We start from the raw sequence: 10,498 nt of genomic DNA, 5'->3' as shown, positions 1-10,498 counted from the left end.
TAATGGTTGTAGGATTTCTCTTTTGTCTTTGGTAAAAGATTGCGAGTCATTTCTCCTGCTAGCACTAAACACACGCATTTGTTTTGGTTGTATTTACCCAGAATGCCTTGCCTTGTAATGTAGTCTACTTCTTGCTTTTGGAGAATTCCATATGCATTCAAACTGCACCAGAGTTCATTTCCACCGAACTGAGACTGAGGTGTTTAGGTGGACCAGAGTTTGCTTTATTGGTCCGGAACAGTGTTTGATTTCACGTTCTCATCCACACAAATGAACCAGACAAATTAAAGTCTGATTAAAGCGGATTATTAAACTTTAAAATACCTCAAAGACGACAGAACCTTTGTACTTTTCCAGAATATAGACTGTAGATCATACAAACTTTGTATCTTCACATTGACTTTAAACGGTCTGTGATTTATATATAGAACACTACAAATCAGTCAAAGCAGAAAAATAAGTCACTTTTCCATGGTTATGACGACAATCCCTACTTTTTAGTCCGTGCTTAAGGCAGTGCTCCATGACGACAAAGAGCTGCTGGAGCGGCGCGTCGTCGGAGTCCAGCGTGCGTCCGAGGTTGAGCGCTGACTCGATCAGGCCCTTGATGCTCAGCTTGGCCATGTTCATCAAGTTGAGCCTTTCAATGGCAATCGGGTCTTTGGGATCTTAAAATGGAGAAAGAAAATTATTTAAAAGTTGGTCTTTAATGAGATAATTCAGAATATAAATGCATGGAGATTTGTGTTTGGTGGATTAATTCTTTGTTATAACAGTCTTTCTTGGCAAAAAAAGATGTAAATAAAACAAAATCATAACCTGAACCTTCAGAAACACATAAAAATGGTTAAAAAGTTGAACTTCTGTCATCTGAAGAACATTTCCAGGATTAAAGGACTAATGTCTCAGCATTAGAGAAACTCATCCATATATTTATCTTTAGTTGCTTTGGTCACAAGCATCCCTGAAAAAAAATCAATCCTCCAGCTGCAGGTGATCCAGAACGCTGCTGCTGACGTTCTGACTAAAACCAGGAAGATAGAGAACATCACCCAGTTCTAAAGTTCTTCCACGGACAGAATAAACTTTAAAAAATACTGATGTTAGTTTATAAATCACTGAGCGGTTTAGCACCACAATACATTAAAGATCTGCTGTTGTTGAATCAACCGTCCAGACCTCTCAGGTCTTCTGGTTCTGCTCTGCATCCCTAGAACCAGAACCAAACATGGAGAAGCATCATTCAGCTTTATGCACCACAAATCTGGAACAAATTTCAGAAAACTGCAAAACTGTTGAGACCCTGAGTTCCTTTAAATCTAGGCTAAAAACTCACCTGTTCAGAGTTGCCTTTGATTAATAACTGGAACATTGACCAACCGATGATTTTGATGTTTTTTGACAAAATGTAGTGTTAATTGCTGTTTCATAATTGTTTTCTATATTGTTTTATGTTATAAAGCATATGAACTGCATTGTTGTTGAAATACAGATAAACTTGACATGACTTTGCAGTATCTTAAACTGGATGGAGAATTCATCGTTAAACCAATGACTCCAAGCTTGACCTGAGCGAAAAGAGCAGTCACCCACAACAGCTCCACCATTATTTTTCACAGTTGAACCCTCCTGAAAACATGTTTTGGTCTGTAACAAATCAGGACTCACACAGTGGACAGCCAGCTATGTCTCTGATTCATCTGTGTTTGAGGAAAAAGTCCCCGGCTTTATGTCTACTGGGAACCCTTAGCTTTGCTTTAAGACTGTTGTGGAACAGCAAAGCAGTTTTTCAATGAATATTTCAGGGAAGTCAAGGGTTTATGAGCTTTTTCTTCGTACAGTGGTGTGAGGAAGTGTTTTCCCCCCTACATGTTTTACACACTTGGTGTATTAGAACATCAAAACAATGTAAATATTAGTCAAAGACAACACAAGAGAAGACAAAACTCAGTTTTTAAATGAAGATGTCCCTGTGGGAAAAAGTGGAAACACAGAGCTGATCCTTACAGTCATAGACGGAAACAGAAAAAGAGGACAAGCTAACGGTTACTGGTTGCTATGGTGACCACCAACCGCCAAGAGCCACACAACATAACTTTTATACAAATAAATGTCAGGAGAAATAACTTTTTGACTCAACAAAATGATTTAGAAGAATAAATAAACCAATTTTGGCAAACTTTATATCTATAATATTGCTAAAATAGCAGTAAAACACGGTGGTGGTAGTGTGATGGTTTGCTGCTTCGGAATTTGGAAGACTTGTTGTGATAAATGGAAACCATCAAATCTCCTGTGGACCAAAAAGTACGGATGTCTGTTGGTGACGTCAAGCTTAAACCAACTTGGTTTCAAAACACAGCAGCACCTCTATATGACTGAAGAAAAACAAAATTAAGACCTTAATTTAGTCAAAGTTCTGACTTAACCTTAAAAAGTTTGTCCATGCTTGAAAACCATCCAATGTGGCTGATTTACAACAGTTGTGAAAATATGAGTAAATTTCTCTGAAGACTGCAAAGTTATTAAAAGCGCTTGACTGCAGTTGTTGCTACTAAGAGTGATCTAGTTATTAGATTTAGGGTGAAATCCCTTCTTAACATAGGATCATACAGGGTTTTTTCTCTCTCTTAATAATAAACACATTCATTTAAAAACAACAAAACAATTTACTTTGATTGATGTTTTTGAAACAGTGAAATGTAACACACATGCAAAAAAATAGAAAATAAGGAAGGGTCAACACTTTGTCACACCACTGTATAACGATTATGTTGAATTTGTTTTCTTAATTAAATATAAGAAGAAAAAAATATAATGCCATTTTCACCAAATCTACTTCTTTTTAAAAGTCATGTGTCTCCTCCTGCTGCACAGTTTAGGTACTACAAGATTAGCAAAAAAAAGCCCTCGTCTTAATTTTAAGTCAAAGGCATTGCCATTGTTATGACTGAAACGAACATATATTCCGTATCTAAAAAATTACTTATAAAAAGGACTCAGGATAACAACAGTTCCGTTTTCCAATCTTTTTAAACTTGCCACTCATAAGATGGCCGACACACTGACGTATCGTCTCTCCAATGGGCGTCTGCTCGATGTCGCTCTCAGGCCCCGCTAATATCAAACCTTCCCCGGTTTACACATGTTCCGAAATATCTGCTCTCACACCCTTACCCTCAAAATTAAATATAACTCTAACCCTTCATTTCTTACCCCAAACCTTATCCCTGACCAAAAAATACTTTAGAAGCCCTGAAATATTAAACAGTTGATTATCTTTGCGCATGCGCTGTTCCAAAAAAAGATCTCAGAGTGGTGGCAACCAACGGAAGAGCGAAAGTCTCGCGAAAATTTGCAGATTTGACCAAAATGCCAACACACAGCTGTTTCCGGGTCAGGAGGAGGTTCTGGAGAACAGGACGGACGGTGGAATGATCACTGTGAAGCTTCTAAGAGCACACCGATTGATAGAGCTATCAATTGCTTAGCTAACCGCAGCGGGTGAATGATTCACAGCAAACCGCAGACGGACAGCCCAGCCGCCGGTCACATGAAGAGGGTCTGACCGTACGCAGAGGATGGCGGAGCGGGGTCAGCCGACGGGAGATTTACCTCCGCAGTCAGCTGCAGAGGTCTCACAAAGTTCTGGGACGAGCAGACAGAACTCCTCGGATGAAAACGGACATGTTGTTGAGAGTCCGGACGAGGAGACTCTGTCCCCGACCTCGGTGATTTACTTCAAGGAAGCTTTGAACTCGTCAAACGTGAAGTTTGGGAAGCCAGCGCCCGTTTCACCAGCACCGCTTCGACAGTATGACTTCAGGATCGAAAGAATCGACTCAAAGCGAAGAAGTGAGTGCTTAAAAACTTTATTAAAGCTTCAGAGTGGGGCTGTAGGTAGCATGAGCTCCTCTGCTGTGACCTGTGACCTCACTTCCCTAAACAAACATGACTCAAGAAACGTTGCTAATGTTGGAACTGAGTCACAGGCGGATAAATCACGTTCTCTTTATGTTGATTTTAGAGACTCTCAAAGATGTACAGCCTGAGACATTTTCCACTAGATGGATAAATTAGTATAATTAATGTAGAAGTGTGTTGAACCACTTCTTGATTCAGTTTCAGTCATTTTTAGTCAGGGTTGCCAGATCTGACGGACAGTTTCAATCCAAAACACAACGTAAAACCCGCCCAACTCCAAAAAAAGTAAATTTCTGGATATATTTTACTGTATTTCAGAGTTGGGTTGTAGCTAAACTTACTTGAGTAACCTTTTAAATATATCCCCCTGTACTTTAAATATACTTTAGGATTATTTTTATTGTGCTGTACTTTTACTTGAGTAATTTTATTATGAAGTATTGGTACCTTTATTTGAGTAAAATTTTGGATTTTCTACCCACTGAATGAAAAACATGTTTTAACCAAAAAATCACCAGACACAGACACACTCCTGCAGTTTTTGTTAAAGTTTCATAAGTTTTTTTTTATTGGTAGAAACTGATTTGGAAAAATTTTCTTTTGCCTGATTTTGTCTTTTCATGTTACTGATATGAATTATTGTCATTTTTGTCATTAAAAAACCAACATTTCCACTTAACTTTATATTTTTGTCAGTCTGCCGATGTAATTTTTAAATATTAAATGATTGATAATTTGATCTGTTGCTCAGTACTTGAGTAGACTTTTTAACAAATACTTGTTTATTCTTATTTGAGTAACTTCTTGGATGTCTACTTTTTACTTTTACTTGAGTAAAAATACACTAAAGTAGTGCTACTCCTACTTGAGTGCTATTTTTGGGTACTCTACTCACCTGGGTTGTATTCTGACCAGAACCAGATCCATTTGGCTCTGTAAAGGTCTTGACTCTTTGAACACATTGAGTTTTCTGTGGATCTATGTCCAATTTAAGTCATGATGTTGTTTAGTAGTTTTACAATACTGCTAAACTGAGAAAATGTCCAAAAGTCGGATATTTTTGTAACTCAGAAATGTCCTTTTTTTCCTCCTCAAACATTACTGAAATTAATCTCAAAATTTCTGAGTTTTTTCTAGTACATTTTTGACTTCTTAAATTCAGAATTTAAATTTTTTTAATGGAAAATTTCTGAGATCAATCTCAAAATTACAGATGTTTTTTCTTTAAAAACGTCAGCGCTGACATTAGCGTTAGCGTCTGTGCTGCTGTTACATGTTTAGCATTTGGATGCTATTTTAGGCTTGAATAGCTTCTCCGATAGGAAAAACTCATTTCAGCACAACTTGAAAACAACAAAAGTCTCATCAGATCGTTTTTAGAAGCAAACATGAACACCCAATGGGCCAACAGAAGAAGTTTTGTCGTCCATTGCTGCGGATGTTGCTTGTACATCAGATTTACGAGCGTAGCAGAAATACAAAGGTTATGAGCAGAACCATTAATAGGAGAGATGTGCCGATTGATCGGTCACCGATCATAATCGGCCGATTTCCATGAAAAAGTGCATGATCGGTGATCGGCGATCATTGGCTCTTGTTGCCGATACCGATCACCTGCATCTTATTTCTCAGCCTGCCTGTGCAGCTGGTCTCCTCTTTCCTTCACACTGCGCAAACGCGCAGCAACAAATCCTAAGCGATGTGGAACTATAACGCACTGAGTGAATGGGGACGTTTGCGTGTTGCGGTGGAAAATTGAAGCAGAAATGCATCAACACGACGAATCTAATGCGACATAAAAACAATGCCATACTTGATGGAGTTTGGCTACATCGAGGCTCACTGGAGTAAAAAAGACACATGGAGGATCAGATAGCAGGTAAAGCAGCGCACAGCTACAAACACTCACCCGGATTAGCATGACGGTCAGAAAGCTAAACAAATAACCCGCTAAATTATTTAAGTCTTGGAGCTGCGATGCAAGACGCTGGTTCTGCTCTCGCTGTTGAACCGCTGCTACGCTACAGGTAGTAATATTTCACAGACGGAGCGCCGCTTCTGCTCCACCTGGTAGTGACTCTCACACCGAACCTCTGCTTAAAGCTGCAGCATCTAACCTAAAAAAATACATTTTACATACGTATTAAAACTTTCGCTGTCCTAACATGAGACAGATAATCACTAAAAAAATAATCGATCTCCTCCCTGTTCTGAATAATTACTCCGCTCAGTCAGAAACAGCCACTGAGAACTAGCAGTAAYCAGCTAGCCGCCATGCTAACAGGAAGTTTTCATTCAGTAACTCAGGATTGTTTATTGTAATGGATCCTGTATTTGCCTTTGAATGTTAAGTTTAATACTTGAATTTTTTTTGACAATGTTGAGAGGTTTTATTTTGGCTCTTTGCATTATTTAGCCTCTTCAGAGCCCTCATGGGTGATCGGTATCGGCAGGAAAAAACTTGATCGGCACATCTCTAATTAATAGCGTTAAAATTTTTAACGTCAAAATCTATTTAATTAGTTAAATACCGTTAAATTCTTGTCCCTTCTCAATAGGGTGGAATGATCACTGTAGAGTGTCTGATCTCAAAAGCAGACTTTTGGAGGTCGGGAATCGTTTATTTTGATTGATTGAAAACTTTTTTGGACCTTAGCCCTTGGAGCTCAAAACTGTCTTTCTATTCCAGAACATTTCTCAATTGATCTAAGAATTTCAGATTTTTTTTCTAACAAATATTTGACTTTTCAAACTCAGAAATTTCCACATTTCTTTTTTCAGAACATTTTTGGGGTTCATGTCTAAATTTCAGATTTTTTTTCTAGCTATTCTCAGATTCACAGTGAGTCAAATTTTATTTTTATTTTTTCTTAGAAAGTTTCTGACATAAATTTCTAATATTCTGAGGGTTGTTTTTTTTTAGCAACTTTTGGAGCTCAAAAATGTTCTAGAAAATTTCTGAGATCAATCTAAACAATTTTCAGTGTTTTGTAGCAAGTATTTGACTTCAATCTGAGCAATTTCCAACTTTTTTTAAAAAGAAAATGTCTGAAATTAATCTAAAATATTCTCAGTTTTTTCTAGCAATATTTTTGACTTTTCAAGGTCAGATATTTTCAAGGTTATTTTTAGACAATTTCTGCAATAAATCTCAAAATGTCAGATTTTTTTGGCAGATATCGGCTCTTCTTTTTATATATATATATCTACAAACGCCTCAATACACTGTCATACATCATAAAACCTGTATTACGATCATCGGTAATGAAGTGTAATTCGTTGTAGACTAATGAACCCTGCTGCTCTCCGCTGCAGCCTGTTCTGTAATTGAGTTGCCACGACGACAGGCGACTGTTAATGCTCAGCTGAATCATTAGCATTGCTTTGTTACTCCAGAGACCCCCGTCTCCCCTGCTCTCCTCTCTGTCTTTACGCATGCACCATCTGCTCACATGACGAGCGTGTCGCCGTGCCCAGCACCGCTGTCGGCCATCTTGGTCGACACCCACCTTAGTGGAGTCACTGCGGTGCACAGGCAGCCCAATCAGAGGCGGCCGGTGCTGAGCTGACTGGAAGAGGGGCTGGGATTTTTTTTTTGTTTTTGTTTTTTGTAATGGTGTGTTGTTTTTTTTCACAACACTGTGCTCTGTTGCATTTTAAACGGCCGGTCTGCACAGAAGAGAGAATAAGAGGCTGAAGAGGAGGAGGGAGAGGAAGAGCGGAGGCCCCTCTCAAGACAGCAGCTTATTTCATCCAGTTGTATCGAAGAGGAGGGGAGGATGCAGACCTAAAGAGGAAGAGGAGCAGCTCTCCCCCAGACACCTGCCTCTTCATCGTCTCCTCTCTTTCCCTCGGTCTCCATCCTCTCTGGAACAAAGGCCTTTTTCCTTTCTCCTTTTCTCCTCGCCGCTGCCGTGTTTTTTGGCCCGGCGAACACTGAGTCATCATGTCGGACCTGACGCCTCAGAGCGAGACCCCGACCCCCACCACAGACAAGATCACCCAGGCCGCACGGGAGACCATCTATCTCTGCAACTTTCGCGTTTCCGTCGACGGCGAGTGGCTCTGCCTGCGCGAGCTCAACGACATCTCGCTCACGCCGGACCCCGAGCTGGACCACGAAGGTAACGAGGCGGACGGGCTCCTGCTGATTACTCCTCCACCCCTCCGTCAGGGCGTGGCGTTTTCACAAAGAGCGGAGACGCTGCGTGTTTGAGCTGTGTCATCATGGGCTTCCTGAGCGTTACACAGCAGCATGACGCCACCAGGAAGTGCTGCCGTCGTTATCCTGAATAAAAACAAAGCAGGACCTACTTCCTCTGGGGAGACCATTTTAAATGCAGATCTGATGGCAAAGCATGACACTAAACGTCATAAATACCAAATTATCACCTCATTAAAATAATGGTCTACATCATTTTTTGACAAAGGTGATTTTTGTTTTTTGCTTAAATTATCAATCATCTTTTGGCAATAAAGAAGTGGTGATTTTTAATTTTTTTTGGATTTCTTTTTGCAAAAATCACTTTTGAAAAAAATGACTTGTGCCATTATTTTTGGAAGGTGGTAAAATACAAAATAGCTAAACCGCTTAGGCCTAAAATGTTTAATCGTGATTAACAATTATTTGAAATAACTTTAATTAATAATTTAGTAATTGATTAATCGTTAACTAGAGTATATATACTCAAAAGACAGTTTTCTGAAAGAAACAACACTCACAGCAATAGTTACGCCAAGACTGCACAAAAATGAAAATCATTAAAGATAAAAGCACTAAAGATAAAAAACATTTGTCTATAGAAATGTTCTACACAGAACTCAAGTGTCAGATTTAGCTTCACCTGGTTCAAATCCTGTAAACAAACTGCACCTTTTGCTAAACAATTATTAATCAATTAATCAAAACTAGTCAGCAGATCAGCCCTGCGATGTATCGATAACAGGTGAAGCAGAAAGGACTGAGCTTTCCTCATGTGGATGTTATTTTTTAAGCTTCAGCTGCATCTTTGCTTTGCTAATAATCAAACATTCCCCAGAGTAATGCTGCTATTGCATCTGAGGTAGTAAAATGTTTATTTTCTTATTTTAAAAATGGAATTTAAAATCTTTATTTGCATTTTGTAATGTATTTCTAATATTGTGTAAAAAGGTTTAAGTGAAAAATCTGCAGTTTTTTTGATAAATCAATTAATTGATTAATTGAATACTAAAATAATTATTTGAGCTGATTAGATCAAATACCCCACAGCTCAGCATATAAGTTTCTTACAGTACTTTGATTCATCGATCAGGTTTTACTGATCAATACAAGTTTTTATGAGATGATGATAAAAAGTGCATCAACAAAAATGCTGATGAATGCATTTAGTGACAAATACAAACCAGATTTATCAGTATTTGATCTGCCAACCAAGGGAACATGAGTCAGTTTCAATCATTAGGTGATTGATTGGTGGATCGACACCAATAATTGATGCTTTTGCCTTTAACAGGGATTGTTCAGAGCATTTTAAGCACAGCTGTTCACATTGGTGTTATAATTCAACCTAAATGACCAGATCTGGGTCACCTGATGTTAAATGTGACGGTGCCTCAGAATGGGCTGTCAGCAGATCGTCTCATGTTTCTGTTAAACCACCAATAAATTCGATTAACTGAACTTTGCTATGCAGAAATGGGCAGTTCAGATTCAACACGGCTACACTTTAGATTTATTTATGAAACTCTTAATACACTCAAATATGGCCCAGCAGAGATGATGTGAACAAATTATAGCAGTGTGTATAATTTATTGGTTCTTAGTCGGGGCCGGGACTTAAAAAAATAAACATTTAAACACAGTTAATCCCATTGGAACCTTTGTATTTGCGTGTTTCTGGTACATCCATAAATCTGACGCACACGCGACATCTGCAAACAGCAATGGATGAATTTCTTGCTTTTTTTTGTGGTAATTGTTGTTTTTTTTCCTGCTGAATTCTTGTTTGTAAGTTGCTTTATTAATTGAGACAGATTAAATCTGGACATTTATCACTGGGTTTTCCTACATCCTGGATGTTAATATCAGTGCCTAACAGTATCTGTTTAAGCCTGTTTTCACGATTTAGTCCAAAGAAAATGTAATGAAGAAAACGGTCTATCAATCTTTAATAACACAAACAATTGTGGCATGACTGAACAACAATAATCGGCACTAGAATTATTTTACTGCAAGTGCTGATATGAATAATTGATTCAAAAAGGCTCAAACTAGATGGAACAATACTAAGACAACCGGTTGAAATGTAATAAAATTACTTTAAAACAAAAATGTATGTGATCAAATTGAAAAAGGAGAAGAGTTCCAGTTTTCTCAGAATTCTCAATCTTTTCCTCTAAATTCAGATTTTTTTCTCAATTCTGACATATTTTCTCAGATTTCAGACTAATCCCAGAATTCTATTTTCTCAGAATTCTCACTTTAATCTCAGAATTCYGAATGTTTTCCTCTAAATTCAGATTTTTTTCTCAATTCTGACATATTTTCTCAGATTTCAGACTAATCCCAGAATTCTATTTTCTCAGAATTCTC

At 38.2% G+C, this 10,498-nt stretch overlaps 1 protein-coding gene across 5 annotated transcripts in view; it reads left to right on the top strand.

Annotated features, from left to right (window-relative positions):
* Positions 1 to 3,309: 3,309 nt before the first annotated feature.
* Positions 3,310 to 10,498, top strand: part of rufy3 (RUN and FYVE domain containing 3) — an 18,504-nt gene continuing 11,315 nt past the window's right edge. Inside the window, exon 1 of one of the 5 annotated variants that reach the window (XM_008419356.2) lies at positions 3,310 to 3,855. In XM_008419356.2, the coding sequence (XP_008417578.1) occupies positions 3,582 to 3,855 (274 nt within the window). In that variant the 5' untranslated portion in view covers positions 3,310 to 3,581. Of the gene's footprint in view, positions 3,856 to 7,223; positions 8,049 to 10,498 lie in introns of those variants that run through there. The other 4 variants (XM_008419357.2, XM_008419360.2, XM_008419359.2 and 1 more) reach the window with 4 other exon arrangements.

Source organism: Poecilia reticulata, linkage group LG9 (genome assembly GCF_000633615.1).
Source record: "Poecilia reticulata strain Guanapo linkage group LG9, Guppy_female_1.0+MT, whole genome shotgun sequence".
Classification (NCBI taxonomy): Eukaryota; Metazoa; Chordata; class Actinopteri; order Cyprinodontiformes; family Poeciliidae; genus Poecilia; species Poecilia reticulata.
Note: the sequence above shows the minus strand (reverse complement) of the source record. Positions and strands in the feature narration are given on the sequence as shown.